The 18660-nt window shown below is 40.1% G+C and overlaps 1 protein-coding gene across 3 annotated transcripts in view; it reads right to left on the minus strand.

The window, feature by feature from the left end:
* Positions 1 to 1432: 1432 nt before the first annotated feature.
* LOC110496840 (protein lin-28 homolog A-like) overlaps positions 1433 to 18660 on the minus strand; it is a 32598-nt gene continuing 15370 nt past the window's right edge. The window contains exons 1-4 of one of the 3 annotated variants that reach the window (XM_021572857.2): positions 17826 to 18149; positions 16337 to 16512; positions 10698 to 10876; positions 1433 to 4982 (exon numbers count right to left, since the gene is read on the minus strand). In XM_021572857.2, the coding sequence (XP_021428532.1) occupies positions 4760 to 4982; positions 10698 to 10876; positions 16337 to 16512; positions 17826 to 17835 (588 nt within the window). In that variant the 5' untranslated portion in view covers positions 17836 to 18149 and the 3' untranslated portion in view covers positions 1433 to 4759. Of the gene's footprint in view, positions 4983 to 10697; positions 10877 to 16336; positions 16513 to 16622; positions 16716 to 17825; positions 18150 to 18660 lie in introns of those variants that run through there. The other 2 variants (XM_036952989.1, XM_036952990.1) reach the window with 2 other exon arrangements.

Consider the following 18660-nt stretch of genomic DNA (forward strand, 5'->3'; position numbering starts at 1 on the left):
CAACATAGCTACATTCTTTGGTCTAATAAACAGCAGAGCAGAGAAATCAAGTAACACACAATATGAGGCCTATTGTTTGTTTTGTGCATCATACAGTGCTTTCAGGAAGTATTCATACACATTGACTTATTCACATTTTGAGTTACAGCCTGAATTCCAAATTGCTTAAATATTTTTTTTAAATCTCACCCATCTACACACAATACCCCATAATGACAAAGTGAAAACATGGTTTTAGAATTTCTTTGCACATTTATCAATTACAGCTGTGAATCTTTCTGGTTAAGTCTCTTAAGAGCTTTGCACCCCTGGATTGTACAATATTTGCAAATTATCATTTGGAAAATTCTTCAAGCTCTGACATATTAGTTGTTTTCATTGCTAGACAGCCATTTTCGAGTCTTGCTATAGAATTTCAAGCCGATTTAAGTCCAAACTGTAACTAGGCCACTCAGAAACATTCAATATTGTCTTGGTAAGCAATTACAGTGTATATTTGGCCTTGTATTTTAGATTATTATCCTGCTGAAAGATACATTTTTCTCCCAGTGTCTGTTGGAAAGCAGACTGAACCAGGTATTCCTCTAGGATTATGCCTGTGCTTAGCTCTATTCCGTTTCTTTTTATCCCCCAAAAACTCCCTAGTCATTGCAGATGACAAGCATACCCATAGCATGATGTAGCCACCACCATGCTTAAAAATATTAAGAGTGGGACACAGTGATGTGTTGGATTTGCCCCAAAACAAAATGCTTTGTATTCAGGACTAAAAGTTCATTTCTTTGCCACATTCTTTGCAGTTTTACTTTAGTGCCTTAATGCAAACAGGATGCATGTTTTGGAATATTTTTATTCTGTACAGGCTTCCTTCTTTTCATTCTGTCATTTAGGTTTGTATTGTGGAGTAACCACAATGTTGTTGATCCATCCTCAGTTTTCTCCTATCACAAGTCTACTCTAGTCTAAGTCTACTCTATTCTAACTACTGACTGACTACCACTACCATGCACTACCATGCACCTTGTAACTGTTTTAAAGTTACCATTGGCCTCATGGTGAAATTCCTGAGCGGTTTCCTTCCTCTCCGGAAACTTAGTTAGGAAGGACGCCTGTATCTTTGTAGTGACTGAGTGTATTGATACACCATCCAAAATATAATTAATAGCTTCAGCATGCTCAAAGGGATATTCAATGTCTGTTTTTTTTACCAATCTACCAATAGCAGCCATTCTTTGAGAGACATTAGAAAACCTTCCTGGTCATTGTGTTTGAATCTGTGTTTGAAATTCACTGCGCAACTGAGGGACCTTACAGATAATTGTATGTGTTGGGTACAGAGATGAGGTAGTCATTCAAAAATAATGTTAAACACTATTATTGCACACAGAGTGAGTCCATGCAACTTGTTATGTGACTTGTTAAGCACATTTTTACTCCTGAACATATTTATGCTTTCCATAAAGAAAGGGTTTGAATACTTATTGACTCAATACATTTCAGCTTTTGATTTCTAATTAAATTGTAAACATTTCTAAAAACATAATTCCACTTTGGCATTATGGGGTATTTTGTGTAGGCCAGTAATGCAACATCTACATTGAATCCGCTGTAAATTCAGGCTGTAACACAAAATGCTGAAAAGGTGAACGGATGTGAATAATTCCTGAAGGCACTGTGTATTACCTCTATGCATTGAATACTGACATATAGGCCTAATTGAGAGAGTGACAAGAAAGAATCGATGAGGGAAAAGAGGTGGGTATTCATTTTGTGAGGAAGGATTCAGAATATTTTTTAACCATACTTTCAACTCATATAAGAAAGAAACATATGCAAAAGCGTAACTTACACAAACTCATTACAATGTATCAAAAGATCAGTGGCAGATTTGTCACAAAATTGAACAAATGTGTTTCTGACAGTAAATACTGGTATTTTTCCCACAGCCTATGCTGAATATGTTTATATTTGATGCTTTGGTATTTAAGTAGGCCTAGTGTCACACGTCTGCAGAAACACAACAGAGATGTCAGAGGTTTATTGAGGCTGCTTGAAGTTGTTAGGGCGTTTGCCTGTCCTGGTAAGTATAGATAAGGTGATTTGTTCAAGAGGCGCTGTTGTCACCTACATGCAGAGTAATATACCCCTCTTGCTTTGAGTTCAGTATTATCATGTTATACATACACAAAATAATATCAATGCAGAGAATAATTCAAAAAATGTCTGTGATGTATTGGTGCAGACAATGCTTAATCACAAAAAATAAAAGCAGTAAACAATCATTCAACAGCATTTCTGTGGGAGGTAGAACACATCGCATTGCAAACTGAAACAAATAAATCATTCACATAAAATAAAAAAGTTCAAAAAAATCTCACAAAATTCATGGACAATTTCATCTTGATTAAAAAAAACTCTTGTCATTGTCCATTTTCAAAAACATCCTGAGGTAGACTTGTATAGATTCTTGACAAGGCATTTCTGTCTTGTTCTCATATAGTAAGAACATTGTAATATAAAAAACACGACCCACTCTAAATAAAATAAAAAGATTAAAACCATTGTCTGGACTTTACAGCCTAAATAAATTAAGGGATAAAATACTAGGCTCAAACCCATATGACTGTGTGACATCAAATGGCAAATGACATTACCCATCAACACAAGCTCTTGAAAGGTCATAGACAAGGTCATTAATTTTCTTGAACCCCCACAGCGGCCCATTTATTCCCTCAAGGCGCCCATTATTAACCGGATAATGATAATTTTGCCCAAAAAGCCCAAGTTAGACAGGTCCACTGGGCTAAAAATGGACCGGCCAGTCCAACCCTGGTCATCAAAATGCTGTAGTAGTTCCTACATGGAGAGGCAAGTCTACTCTATTCTAACTACTGACTGACTACCATGCAAAGTAAACACGGGACTAAACAACATTATATTAATATTGTGACGAAGCTGTATATTTACAATAACCACTGAAAGTGGGGAGGTAGATGGTTTGGTGCTTCAGACTGGTCTTATGCCACTTCCAGAGAGAGACCGGAGAAGTAACTCAGGGTGTCAAAGGAAATATCATTATTCTCTAATACCTACGCTGTCTTACAACTTGATCACCAATTAAATCAGAAAAAGAGAGCAAAACTAGGATATAACATTAAATATAGCTAGCTGTACTACTGTAACGTCATAACAACGTGTAAATAGTGCATTGCCCTTTTGGCTCTTTTGGCAATCAATGTTCTGCATGGGTTTTCCGGCAACCCAGCCTATAGGCTATAGGTACACACATAATACACTTTACCCCTCCTTCCAAAGTAGCTCCTCTTTAAATGGGTTTCCCTGAGTTCAACATGAGGATTTCAGAGAAACTAAACCCTAGCTACAATCATAAGGATCAATGAGTTATTAAGTATCTTTAAGAAATGCCCATACTCATACTCCATACATGATTAGTGCAGAGTATTGCTGCAATGGTTTACGCACAACATATTACAAAGTCAACTGAAAACAAAGCCCCTAAATATGACCATGAAGCTCTAAAGAGCCCACAACCAAAGCCAGTTTCAGTTTAAACAGAAATGAGCTAGAAATTGTAACACTGGATCAATTAGAGGTTTAGAGAATTAAGACAATGAATAAATAATAAATATAAAAAAGATAACTATATCCACTTAAGTGGTGCAAAGTATTCCAGTCACCTCTGTAAAAGAGGAATGAAGACTACACTTAGAACCATCTTATTCAACACTTGAGTCCCTGTATCATTGCACTCAATCATGAAAATATGTCCTTGAAGAAAAAACACTCAGCTCCATCCAAGAAAGCAAATATGTTCTAAATAGTTTCCAAGTACAACGAGACAATGATAAACAGGTAATGTATTGGGCAGGGTATGAGAACACCCCTAATATGCAGAATATGTTAGAAAGCCATGTCTACATCCAAAGTAAAAGCTATGGGACAGACAGAAAGACACAGTCTGTCATACAATCAACGCTGGTCTAGCAATTAGCCTTGAGTCAAAGCTTTGTGAAATGCATGGGAGGAGGCAACATCCAACCACCCATGAGACAAATGGCCAGGCTATGGCACTTATGACAAGCTGTATTGTACACAGTCCTATCGGCATCCATGGTGCACCAACATTCATACAGCAGAAAGGGTTAAAACATTCACTTGGTCGAAGAAATGCACAATGACTTATAATACCCAACGAAGATTTCAATAAGCAGAAAGACACACTCCTTTTTGACCAAGAAACAATCTATTTCTGTACATTCACTTGGATGATTGTATTTTCTTTACCCTTTTCTAACAAAAGGTTTTGGGGAAAACACTCACGATCATCTCCAGTAAAATCAACGTAGGCTAGCTCTGATTTAGCTGCAGCAGGGAAAATAAAATGATCAGTGCACATAGGAACAGTGGTAAAAACTGACAATACAAGGCTTATTGCAGTTTGTAAACACAGTGAGTGTTGATTGTTTCAGTGTGAAGCTAAGACACTTCTTTATCTAATGCAGAACGAATACCTTCATTGACAAAAAAAAAGGAATTACTAAAAGTATTTGAGTTGCAAAGAAGGTGGATAGATGTGTCTCTCTGTGCATTAAAACACAGAGCTAACTCTCAATCTCAACTATCGCATCAATAAAAGTACAATTTTCTTGCTGTTCGTTCGATAAATAAAGACAGCCTGATGTAGTTCCAACAGCAGCATTACAATGAAACCTTGTGATTGGCTGAATCCTTGAATGGATCAATCAGAGCTCTCCCTGGGGAGTAAGGGGGCGTGGCTCTGCTCCTCTTTCTCATCCCTCAATGATGATGCTATTCCCTGAGAGCCAGGGGAGGACTGCTGTGCTTTGATTGGACAGTTGGCCACCATGTGGCTGATGCTCTGGCAGCAATGGCACTTCTTGGGCTGAGGAGGTAGCTGGCATTCTTTGGCATGGTGGTCAGGTCCTCCACAGTTGTAGCATCTAGAACACAATGGGAGAAGGGGACTCGCACTAATACAATGGTTTCAGACAGTTAACACCTTCTTCCACCAGAGTGCAGTGTTCTCCCACATATAGTTTCAGATTCTTGAATTTCCTCAGATCTCATCTATGATAAGATTAAGTAAATCTTGAGAAATTATTAGTATGACTGCCTCTTATGTATGCACAGTTTATTTACTGCATACTTGTGTATGTTCATTTTAGGAGGTGTATAGTGCATTAAAACCAATGCCTCAACACATACATTTAACACAATCTCAAATCAGTAGATGTGAGTATAGTAACAATGGGGAATTTTGTGATTGCATTAACTCCAACACAGATGGAGCATCAGAGCCTCCCCAAGCTTACTACCACTTCCCTCCTTCTTCTGTCCTCTGCCCTTTGCATCCCAACCCCCTACCATACACATACACACACCCTCTCCTCTTCTAGGATGCCGTTGATTATTGATCAGTGTGGGCACCAGGGTGGGAGAGGAGAGCAGAGGGGGCTCTTTGTTTCAATACTGCACCCTGACCTCTAACCCCTGACCCCTAGCCTTTTCTCTCTGGATCTGCCTTTCCCCCACCTAATTTACACAACACACCCCACTGTTGCCATGGCTGCCATGACCTATGACCTCTCTCAGGGTACCTACATCTGGTATCAATTAAATGGATCCTTTTCCCTTTTCTGCATCCCCTATTCCCACTTTCATGTTTGGGAGTCAGTGAGTTTAAATGGATAGGATCCTTTTCCCTTTTTACTTCTGCATTCCACTGTTATGTTTGTGAGTCGGCGAAAGAGACAGAGACAGTGTTAAATAAACTCACATCTATGTGGTGTTTGAGGTCATAAGACTCAATAGGCTAATAAAAAGCATAGCTGGAGCACACCCAGAGAAAAGTATTTTGTGTGGAGGTGCTGACTAACAGTGAATGAACTGCAAGCTATAAAAATAAATAAAGAGTCGTATATATATATATATATATATATATATATGTATATATATGTATATATATATATATCAATTTTATGTTATTGTAATGGACAAAAAATATATATATATAGCATAATATATATATAGCTTTTTTTTGTCCATTACAATAACATAAAATTGATCAGAAATACAGTGTAGACATTGTTAATGTTGTAAATGACTATTGTAGCTGGAAACAGCTGATTTATTATGTAATATCTACATGGGCGTACAGATGCCCATTAACAGCAACCATCACTCCTATTTTCCAATGGCACGTAGTGTTAGCTAATCCAAGTTTATCATTTTAAAAGGCTAATTGATCATTAGAAAACATTTTTGCAATTATGTTAGCACAGTTGAAACTATTGTTCTGATTAAAGAAGCAATAAAACTGACCTTCTTTAGACTAGTTGAGTATCTGGAGCATCAGCATATGTGGGTTCGATTACAGGCTTAAAATGGCTAGAAATAAATAACTTTCTTCTGAAATTTGTCAGTCTATTCTTGTTCTGAGAAATGAAGGCTATTCCATGCGAGAAATTGCCAAGAAACTCAAGATCTGATTCAACGCTGTGCACTACTCCCTTCACAGAACAGCGCAAACTGTCTCTAACCAGAATAGAAAGAGGAGTGGGAGGCCCCGGTGCACAACTGAGCAAGAGGACAAGTACATTAGAGTGTCTAGTTTGAGAAACAGACACCTCACAAGTCCTCAACTGGCAGCTTTAATAAATAGTACCCACAAAACACCAGTCTCAGAGAGTGAAGTGAAACAGTGAAGAAGCGACTCTGGGATGCTGGCCTTCTAGGCAGAGTTCCTCTGTCCAGTGTCTGTGTTCTTTTGCCCATCTTAATCTTTTCTTTTTATTGGCCAGTCTGAGAAATTGCTTTTTCTTGGCAAATCTGCACAAGAATAGAACAAGAATAGACTGACGAGTTTCAGAAGAAAGTTATTTGTTTCTAGCCATTTTGAGCCTCTAATCGAACCCACAAATGCTGATGCTCCAGATACTCAACTAGACTAAAGAAGACCAGTTTTATTGCTTCTTTATGTTTGAGCCCCTTAATGATTTAACGGTTAACCCATAAGAGTCTAATCCCTGTCTAAGCCAAGGAATGGGGGGGGGGGGGGGTTCTACTAAGCTATATGGAATTGTTTTAAAGAAAGTCATACCAAGGATCCTTTTGCTAGTTGATATTGAATTTTAAGACCCCTTTGATGAAAACATATTTTTGTCCTGCTATTAGCCCATACATTCATTGAATAACAGATTTCCTACATGGAACAACAGACAGTCCCACAAAAAATTTGAAAGGAAGTTTGTTCTGAAGTGTCTGTCCTATATCTGATAGATGAAAGATCAGGAACCATTTTTTTATACATGTATTTAACCCCATATTTTTGGCACTTAAACAGTCTCCATATGTACTTCCATTCATTTTTTCAACTGGTACCTGGGGACCTTCAGACCAGTCGTGTGAGGCCTGTGGCGTTCTAGAGCAAAACAACCGACATGTATGTGTTCATGTTCGAGTCTCACCTTTCCACAGAGGAGTCATATTAGTGTGTAGCCCAAACTGTTCGGAAGCTAAAGACAGAAGTTGGAAAATCGACTGTACCGACTTCAGACGAGTCCCAAGACGCCATCATGTTCATGAGAGTCTCATCTTTCCATAAAGGTGTCATAATAGTTTGTAGGCCAAACCGTTCGGACGTTACAGGCGATTTTGTGAGCAGAACGGTTTTCGGGATGTCTCATGGTCTGACAAACACCACTCTAGCTCTGTCACCTTTCCCCGCAGATGTGGAAGCGTGACATAGGCGGAAGTGGTGGATTGAGATGCATCCAATGAAAATAAAAACAGATATCTCTAGTTTAAACTAATGGGTTTCTATAGGGATTTATTTATTATGCTAATTCAATTTTCACGGGGACCCGGACATCGACTTTAGGAGCTTTTAATAAGCCTACATGTCCCAATTTATTTTTACTACAATTTGCATTTGTCCTTGACACTTAGCCACAACCACAATCACGTGGTAGGCTAAAGGTAGGGTAAATCCAACGATGTAAAGGAATAATACAAATGTAGGGAAGGGAACGAACACTAAATTGGTAATTACAGTGCCTTGCGAAAGTATTCGGCCCCCTTGAACTTTGCGACCTTTTGCCACATTTCAGGCTTCAAACATACAGATATAAAACTGTATTTTTTTGTGAAGAATCAACAACAAGTGGGACACAATCATGAAGTGGAACGACATTTATTGGATATTTCAAACTTTTTTAACAAATCAAAAACTGAAAAATTGGGCGTGCAAAATTATTCAGCCCCTTTACTTTCAGTGCAGCAAACTCTCTCCAGAAGTTCAGTGAGGATCTCTGAATGATCCAATGTTGACCTAAATGACTAATGATGATAAATACAATCCACCTGTGTGTAATCAAGTCTCCGTATAAATGCACCTGCACTGTGATAGTCTCAGAGGTCCGTTAAAAGCGCAGAGAGCATCATGAAGAACAAGGAACACACCAGGCAGGTCCGAGATACTGTTGTGAAGAAGTTTAAAGCCGGATTTGGATACAAAAAGATTTCCCAAGCTTTAAACATCCCAAGGAGCACTGTGCAAGTGATAATATTGAAATGGAAGGAGTATCAGACCACTGCAAATCTACCAAGACCTGGCCGTCCCTCTAAACTTTCAGCTCATACAAGGAGAAGACTGATCAGAGATGCAGCCAAGAGGCCCATGATCACTCTGGATGAACTGCAGAGATCTACAGCTGAGGTGGGAGACTCTGTCCATAGGACAACAATCAGTTGTATATTGCACAAAGCTGGCCTTTATGGAAGAGTGGCAAGAAGAAAGCCATTTCTTAAAGATATCCATAAAAAGTGTTGTTTAAAGTTTGCCACAAGCCACCTGGGAGACACACCAAACATGTGGAAGAAGGTGCTCTGGTCAGATGAAACCAAAATTGAACTTTTTGGCAACAATGCAAAACGTTATGTTTGGCGTAAAAGCAACACAGCTGAACACACCATCCCCACTGTCAAACATGGTGGTGGCAGCATCATGGTTTGGGCCTGCTTTTCTTCAGCAGGGACAGGGAAGATGGTTAAAATTGATGGGAAGATGGATGGAGCCAAATACAGGACCATTCTGGAAGAAAACCTGATGGATTCTGCAAAAGACCTGAGACTGGGACGGAGATTTGTCTTCCAACAAGACAATGATCCAAAACATAAAGCAAAATCTACAATGGAATGGTTCAAAAATAAACATATCCAGGTGTTAGAATGACCAAGTCAAAGTCCAGACCTGAATCCAATCGAGAATCTGTGGAAAGAACTGAAAACTGCTGTTCACAAATGCTCTCCATCCAACCTCACTGAGCTCGAGCTGTTTTGCAAGGAGGAATGGGAAAAAATGTCAGTCTCTCGATGTGCAAAACTGATAGAGACATACCCCAAGCGACTTACAGCTGTAATCAGGGGCAAAAGGTGGCGCTACAAAGTATTAACTTAAGGGGGCTGAATAATTTTGCACGCCCAATTTTTCAGTTTTTGATTTGTTGAAAAAAGTTTGAAATATCCAATAAATGTCGTTCCACTTCATGATTGTGTCCGACTTGTTGTTGATTCTTCACAAAAAAATACAGTTTTATATCTTTATGTTTGAAGCCTGAAATGTGGCAAAAGGTCGCAAAGTTCAAGGGGGCCGAATACTTTCGCAAGGCACTGTAAGTATAGGCCAGAGGAAGCTGGTAGGAGGAGCTATAGGAGGACGGGCTCATTGTAATGGCTGGAATGGAATCAATGGAACTGAGTCAAACATGTAATTTCCATTTGTTTGATGTGTTTGATACCATTCCATTCATTCCATTCCAGCCATTACAATGAGCTGGTCCTCCAATAGTTCCTCCCACCAGCCTCCACTGATATAAGCTATACATGGTTATTACTTACCATCCCTACTGATAGTGACTAATAATAACTTAGGCTTTAGCCTACTAATTGAAGGAAACAGGAAATGTCGGGGCATGCTGTATGATTAAACCGTTCTAGAGAGGACAAAGGTTACATTTTGCGTGACTCTTTGCCTTTTTATTGAATCCCTGCAGGCTAAATTACAGTGTGTGGAGAACGCTGTTATTTATATTGCAAAAAATATGGATGCTCTTTCTACTTGGAACAGGCAGGTACGCTTGACCTTACTCATGGTTTCCTCACATGTAAAGGTGGTGGAATTATTCGTCAGAATCTGTAGACACACCTCCGCCACATTTATTTTATCTCCACCCCAAACGCGTACCTCGCTGGCGTTGGTGTTTCGCCCATGCTTAAATTTAAGGTCAGACTATGCGTAGAGAGAAAAATGCATAAAAGGGGAATAAAGTTGCGTTTATGCTGGCGTAACTAGGTCCTGAATTTCCACCAAAGAGGATAAATAAATCTGTTTGATGTCAGACCATTGTGGCTAAAACGGTAAACTTGGCAACTTTCATGATGATGACACCAGATATTTTCAACACCCTCAAATGATTTGTTAACAACCATGCCACAGATAAACTTGTTGTTAATATTGCAGCGATCTTCATAGTTAATACTATAAGCAGAGTGTAACAGTGTTTCCATATCATGGAATTATTTTGAGTAAGTGGGGATGTTAAGTGATGTATGGTTCGGCTATGTGCCATTTAAAGATATTGATTGAACTGTCTCACCTGTCCCCCTTGGACCGTCGTTTCTGTTGCCCCTTAGGTGTCTTCTCACAGCCCACACACTGTGCTCCCCCTGGCCCCGTCACCGTGACAGACTCTAGGCCTTTAGACGACTTCTTGAAGGTAAACTCCACCGCCTCGCCCTCCTTCAGGCTACGGAAGCCCTCCATGTGCAGCTTGCTCTGTGTAGGGGAGAGGGAGCATGAGTGTGGTCTGCGGAATAGTTTAGAACAGCATGAGAACTGTTCTAGGTGAGGGTAGAACGGAAGTCTTACCCTGTGAGGGAATAGGGAATGAGTAGTCAGAGTTGGAGAAAGGTTATTTGGCCAGGGAACTGTTGAGAAGATATTAAAGTGGTTCTAAGCCTGTGAAAAACTGTGGAAAACAGTTCTAAGGCCAGATGTGATGCCCTTCCTGTGTCTACAAGGGTGCATTTGTTCCCCAGCCCAATTCCCAGCCTGGTCAGGAAGCAGAGACAAATAGAGTTTAAATGAATTTGACTCTGCCATTGTTTGTGCATATAGCTGGTCCCCTTCACATGTTGTCTTCTGGTGTGCTTACAGCTAAGAGCTGTTCCTTAATTGGGATCCTACATGCATACATTAACGTTCTGCATAGGTTTTAATACATCAATGGAAACATCCAGGCACTCTCGCGCTTTCTCAGGGGCCAACCCCCTCAGCCAATCCAGATTCCAATCCCATTGACAGCCCTATTAAAACAACAATAACTGCTTGCTCACTACACCCTTCCCACTTCAGAATGTGTGTGTGTTTCTGTGTGTGTGTCTGCGTGGACAACGTTACCCCCTCCCCCAAGCTAGTCACAGCATTCCAAGCTCCAACCTCCCCCTCCACCACCACACAGAACAGCCGATAGACTCTCCAAAAGAACTTCATCTGGTCAAGTCCCAGACTGACCACTGCTAAGGATGTTGGGAGAAGAAGGGAGGAGGGGAAAGGTGTGCATTCTTGGGATAGCTGACCAAAAGGCACATAAATAATGGTTTCAAGAATGTAGGTGTCCACCTTGAGAAAGACATTTCCTTGCCATTGTCAACCTTAGTCCAGGGCCTCTGGAAAAAGAAGCTTGGATTTCGTGGCCACCTAGTTCTATCGTCCTCATGTGCTTTGTCAAGCTGCCTGAACAGCGGTAGGTATGACACTAATTTCATACCATTGAGCTCAAGGTGAAGAATCATGCCTTGTTCAAGACCTTCCAGAGACACAGAAAGTAACCCTGATCTGTTTCCCCAACCTGGTTTGTATTATTCTTTACGTACATGTTTTTCAGAGGCGGGGACTGGGAGACTAGTCAGGTTTGAGGAAAAGATGAACGAAGCAAAGTACAGAGAGATCCTTGATGAAAACCTGCTCCAGAGCGCTCAGGACCTCAGACTGAGGCGAAGGTTCCCCTTCCAACAGGACAACGACCCTAAGCACACAGCCAAGACAACGCAGGAGTGGCTTCACGACAAGTCTCTGAATGTCTTTGAGTGGCCCAGCCAGAGCCCGGACTTGAACCCGATCGAACATCTCTGGAGAGACCTGAAAATAGCTGTGTAGCGTTGCTCCCCATCCAACCTGACAGAGCTTGAGAGGATCTGCAGAGAAGAATGGGAGAAACTCCCCAAATACAGGTGTGCCAAGCTTGTAGCATCATAGCCAAGAAGACTCAAGGCTGTAATCTCTGCCAAAGGTGCGTCAACAAAGTACTGAGGAAAGGGTCCGAATACTTATGTAAATGTAATATTTCCGTTGTTTTTTTTTTTTATAAATTACAAAAACATTTCTGAAACCTGTTTTTGCTTTGTCATTATGGGGTATTGTGTGTAGATTGATGAGGGAAAAATACAATTTCATCCATTTTAGAATGGCTGTAATCCAAAAAAAATTGAAAAAAAGTCAAGGAGTCTTACTTTCCAAAGGCACTGTATATCCGACTCTCTTTAGTATGATATGTTAAATTTAATCTGGTATATATTAATTTGTGAATGTCCATCAGCCATTTTGTATGACATGTTACGAATTACAATTCGTATGATATGTTACGAATTTGCTAAATGTACAATATATTATGATTTTCCAAAAGTACAATATTTTAAGAATTAGCTAAATGTATGATATGCTAAAAAGTCCAATTTGTTGTGGCTAACATTAGCTAGCTGGCTAACGTTAGCTGGATTAGAGGATAAGGTTAGGAGTTAGGTTAAAGGGTTAAGGTTAGGGGAAGAATTAACTAAAAAAGTTAAGGTTAGGGTTAGGGGAAGGGTTAGCTAACAGGCAAGTAGTTGCAAAGTAGCTAAAAAGTAGTAAGTAGTTGAAAAGTTGCTAATTAGCTAAAATACTAAAGTTGTCCGTGATGAAATTTCAAACACGCAAACCTTTGGGTTGCTGTACGTTGGGGTGTATAACCTTAAACCAGAACATAGCTAATGTTAGCCAGCTTGCAAATGTTAGCGTTAGCCACAAAAAATTGGAATTCATGACGTATCATACATTTAAAAAATTCGTAAGGTATTGTATGTTTTGTAAATTCATAACATAGCATAGTATGCTGGACATCCACAAATGAATATATAACATATCATACTAATTGGGTTGTCTCGGATTTACATAAAGAATCATGCGTAATGCTCTGTTTTTGCCTTCTGCCGTCTGTAACCATACCAAAAGTAACATATTATCCTAATTTGAGTGTCTAAAATTTACATTTACTATGTGACGTCTATTCTATGATACTGGGCTGGTTTACCAGATTATACTATGCTCATAGCTTTTTTTTAAGCCAATCTTAAAATGTTGTGGAGCAGAATTTTATGATGATGGTGAGAGGGCTGTGATGTGGAGGGTCAGTTTATGGCCCTTGCATAGCATCAGTCTTAACCCAGACTGTGAGGTCTCTTCTGGGGGGTTTGAAGTGATAATGGTGGGAAAGGAATCCAAGTCATGATGGCCTGACAACCTTCAGCATTCCTTCCCCTTTAGGAGGTGAACGGGCCGGAACTATCCCCTGACCCCCCTGACCTCTCCTCCTTCAATCACCCCCACCCCAACTCTCCCTCCCTTGACTGCTTTCTTGTGAATGAACACAGCTCTCAAGCTCTCTCTTTCTCTCTCCGTTTCTGTCAATCTCATTCTCTCTCACACACAAATATACAATATTATCCACACACACACACACACACTCATAACCCCCCCCCCCCCCCCCCGCCACACACACACACACACACACACACACACACACACACACACACACACACACAACCTCCCCACCACCCACTCTTCATTCACAGATAGTACAAGTTCACAGTACAAGATCACAGCCAGCAGGATTTCCTCTCTGTTAAGTTGACAATAGCAGCCATTGTCCAGCAGTCCCTACAGGCCTGTATGAGAGCAGAGGTGGATTAGGGGACTGGTAATGTGGGTGTTTGATAACCTTTTTATGGGTGAATCACTCATTTTTCTTCCTTTGATTAAGCAGTTTGCAGGAACATGGAGCAGAGAAATTTGAGGAGAGGACTTTGGTCTTTAGCATCCAGGTTTACAGAGTGTGGAGGGCTGGTGGTGGATGGCTGGGGAGGGTGGATGCGTTGGGGCTACGGGCAGAGGGTCTGGGTGGGAGTCAGGGTATGGCTAGTCTGGGGTGGGTGGGCTACCACATGAGATGCCAACTCCCCTGATGTTTGAAGGACTTTATAACAGGAAGCAGGGTTCGATGGGGACCGAGAGGAATGAGCCTTGTTATCTCTGCTTAGACTAACCCCTGTCTCTCTGTCTACTCTTTTTTAAGTCCAATTGCTAATATTAGCACTTTCGGACCAAATCCCTATTGTAAAATCAATCTCCCCTGTTTAGCATATTTTAAATGTTATGCCCAAACTCTAATTTGAAGTCCCTCAGATCTCTACCTTAACTCAGGAAGGACGGTGGAGAAGACAGCCTCGGACATTATGGTACTCATAACTCTCTCTCTCTACCGCACCTGCTGTCTCTACCTCTGAATGATCGGCTATGAAAAGCCAACTGACATTTACTCCTGAGGCGCTGACCTGTTGCACCCTCTACAACCACTGTGATTATTATTATTTGACCCTGCTGGTCATCTATGAACGTTTGAACATCTTGGCCATGTACTGTTATAATCTCCACCCAGCACGGCCAGAAGAGGACTGGCCACCCCTCATAGCCTGGTTCCTCTCTAGGTTTCTTCCTAGGGAGTTTTTTCCTAGCTACCATGCTTCTACATCTGCATTGTATGCTGTTTGGGGTTTTAGTCTGGGTTTCTGTATAGCACTTTGTGACATTAGCTGATGTAAAAAGGGCTTTATAAATACATTTGATTGATTGATTGATTCTCGGGCATGTTGATAATCTCCAGGTTAATTTGACAAAACAATCCTGGAGTCATTAGGCTGTCTTTCAGGATGCTTAGCATTCCATTCCATTTGAAACAAACTAGATTTCCCCTCCGGTTTTACTAACTTGGTTTTACATTACTCCTAATTCCGACATTTTACATAACACTTATTCCCCAACATTTATTGTCATTCATTATCTGCCTTTGTAAAACTCTAAAAGATTGTGAGGTAAAAATGTGCCAATATATTTTTTTATATTGAACCCATCCTTTTGTATTTCAAAACCAATATTCACATTCAATTCCTTTTATTTTCTGGTAGGTTTATTAAAACACCAAATACAAACAATCTATTATTATGAAAATGTTATATTTTTGTCTGTAAATGTTTTATTCATTAGCTAGTTTTAGGGCAATATGATAATCAATTTCCCTAAAGGCTACCATTACCCTGCTTGCAACACCTAATCAGAAGCCCAATCAGATGTAACAACTGATCAATTAACCAAACACTTTTGTTCTTGGCTGGCTTATATCTTACTTTAGAGAGGTTCTTTTACATGTCACTTCTTGACAACAACATTAACTTTCTCATGCAAACTACAAAGATGATGGGCCTCTGATTCCAGTTATAGCATTGATGGCATATCATCTGAACATAAAATAAACAAAATCTTGTTTTTAGTTTTAAAGCTACTTGACTTTATTTATCATGCTTGTTTCGATTTGGTAATATTAGCTACATAATAAGTTTTAACTGAGTAATAAACTACTATAGGCCTAATAAGAGTTGTTCAACCTGTAAGAATAACATTATAAACCACATGCACTGCTGAGAAATAGGCCTACATATTTTAATTTCTAAAACGTGAATCAGCTGACAATTTCAAGACAATGTTGTCAAATGTTTAAAAGAGATTTTAAAAATCCTATTGCCTCTTGCCCAACATATAAGCTATGTAAACATACAAACTATAAATTAGTTTTGAATGAGTGCAGCAAAGTGGTTTTCAAGCACTATAAACAATGATTGATAGGCCTATATAATTGCATGATCGATAAATTCAAATGCCTAAAAACGCTAAATCAAGGCAGGTAAATAATAATGACCTACCTTAACGAAAACACAAAAGTGGGATATTTACATTGTTGATAAATAAGACATGGACTCGCACAAAAACGCGCCAATAGAACCATTCGGACCTGTTTGGAGCTCGAGACAGGCCTTGACGAACATCAACACCACACTCTTCGAGTCCTAGTCCCACAGCAGACCTCACCTGATGAACGAATACATCAACAGTCTCCTCGAGCGGTGTCCCATCTCGGTTGGTCATCGACAGGAACCCGAAACCCATCCGGACGTTGAACCATTTACACACGCCGCTGCCACGAGACGAACCCAGATCCTCCTCTGAGCCCGTGGCTTCCTCCTCTTCCGTCTTTGCACAGCCCCCTTTCGAGATAAAATAATGTCACTCAGTCAGTTTAGAAAATATAGATGTTTGAAATATGGCATGTCTTGTCAACAATTGTGGCAGGAAAACGAGTTGGGGAGGCTCTTACTCGGATGTTTTTCAGCGTCAGTTCTTTGGTTCGACATGAAGAAGGCATTTAATGGGTTGCGTAATGGTAAAGAGCTCGAGAGCAGCGCAGCAAGCTAGGAACACATGGGTGTAAACAATGTTGCTATTCGAAACAATGTCGATATATTATCCATAGGAATACACTTTTTTTAAACTAGTATATTAAACGGACTCTTTTTCAAGTTGTTTTGAAATGGAAACAATACGCTAATGGTGATAATAATAATAGGTCTAATCATACTAGCCTAATTATATATAACAATACGATAATAATGATGCATTCTTATAAATAATAATATGCGTAATAAATATAAGCTAATCGAAATAATATCGTCAAAATGAATCATTTGAATAAATATACACGTTTTAAATGTATCTACCATTACAATAGTATAGCTTCTAACGTGTTGATTTACACGATACGTGCCTAAATAATTCCCAAGCACGTAAGAGATTGACTCTGATAATGTAACCTAATAAAACTGTGCATTTTCTTCCCATGAGGAGCAACGAAAACCGAGAACACAATATCTTTGAATATTTGAAGAAAAAAATATAGAAAATATTAAATTTCAAGATTCAGTTACCAATGAAAAGTATAAAGCTAAATGCATCACCTATAGTCATAATTTATCCCAAAATGTCAACGCAAGCAGTGAAAACCATTCTTCCATGGATAGAGATTGTAGGTCCCAAATCGAAGAATAAATCATTACAACAACATTCTCAGGCAAACGTGTGCTGTTGCTTTCGGAAAACGTTCCTAATCTAAACACTAATGACCGATCTACCTGTAAACTGCTGTTCGGAAAAAGAGACCATCCCTTTCCCGGGTATATTTTAATCCAGGGTTACCGTGTCCTCCTCTCCCCAGTCCCCCCTGCCCTGTCCACCTTCAACCCTCCTTCACTCTACACAATAACACTTTCCCGAATACAGTTGAACAAAGGCGCAGAAGAGGAACAGAACAGCAAAGGAAACAAACAAAGAGTGTTGGAGATACTTTCGCCCTGACAACCGGTGGTGTAAAACTGCTGGGAATCATTTCTCAAAAGAATCCCCAAATCTGAAAGACAATACAAGGAAACCCAACCCGCCCTCTTTTTGTCTCTTCTCATAAAGAGATCTTTCCATCGAATCCCCTCAAAGATCTTCAAAGAACCTGTGGAACCATTGCCTGTACCTTCTGCCATGGTTTGGGGGGTTCCTGGCCCTCCTACAACTCCAGAAGAATCAGGCAATAAACTCTGGTTGTATCGTCAACATCCGTGCACGTTTTTCGGTAATCCCTCTATGGAAAATAGTGTATTTTCCTTCTCCTGGTCTCTTGCACAATATGGAAGGGAGCCCACTCTGACCCTCCTATACCTCTAATATTAACCCCCACCTTTTCGATCCAGGCCACCACGTGATGCTCAATTGCAATCTTCTGGCTGATAAATTAGACATTCCACGGTGATAGGGCCCAAATTCGCCGAGCGACCAATCAGCGGCGAGGACCACCTAGATGTTAACAGCGGGGCCTTGGGGGACTCACACCCCGTGCGACCCCCTCCACTTCCGGGACAGGAGAGAGCCACAACCCCCACAGTGCCTGGAGCATTTGAATATGCGGATAATGAGTCACTCAGGTGCATGGTTTCACGGAAACCATTCAAATTAAACCTTCCCCTTCCACATTCCACACCATCAAAAACCAAGGACATCTAAATCCAGCGGTTCTGTTTCTGTTTGTTGCATTCACACATGAGCACACAAAAAAAGTCACATTAAAATAATCTATATACCAAAGAATAGGTTCAAATCAGGAAAATAAATGTAGCAGTGAGCAGGAAAAAATAGAAGATCTTATTTAAAGTAGCTGATCTTGTAGAAATATCCAGGATAGGCAGGCTACATGCATTCCCCTTTGTCATTTCGTTTGAAACAATTTTGAGCTAACATATTTTGCTACTGTCATACGTGTTTAGGATTACTATCGACTACACGCTGTAAACAAAGGAAATAAATAAACACCT

The sequence above is a fragment of the Oncorhynchus mykiss genome, chromosome 18 (genome assembly GCF_013265735.2).
Source record: "Oncorhynchus mykiss isolate Arlee chromosome 18, USDA_OmykA_1.1, whole genome shotgun sequence".
In the NCBI taxonomy this organism is placed as follows: Eukaryota; Metazoa; Chordata; class Actinopteri; order Salmoniformes; family Salmonidae; genus Oncorhynchus; species Oncorhynchus mykiss.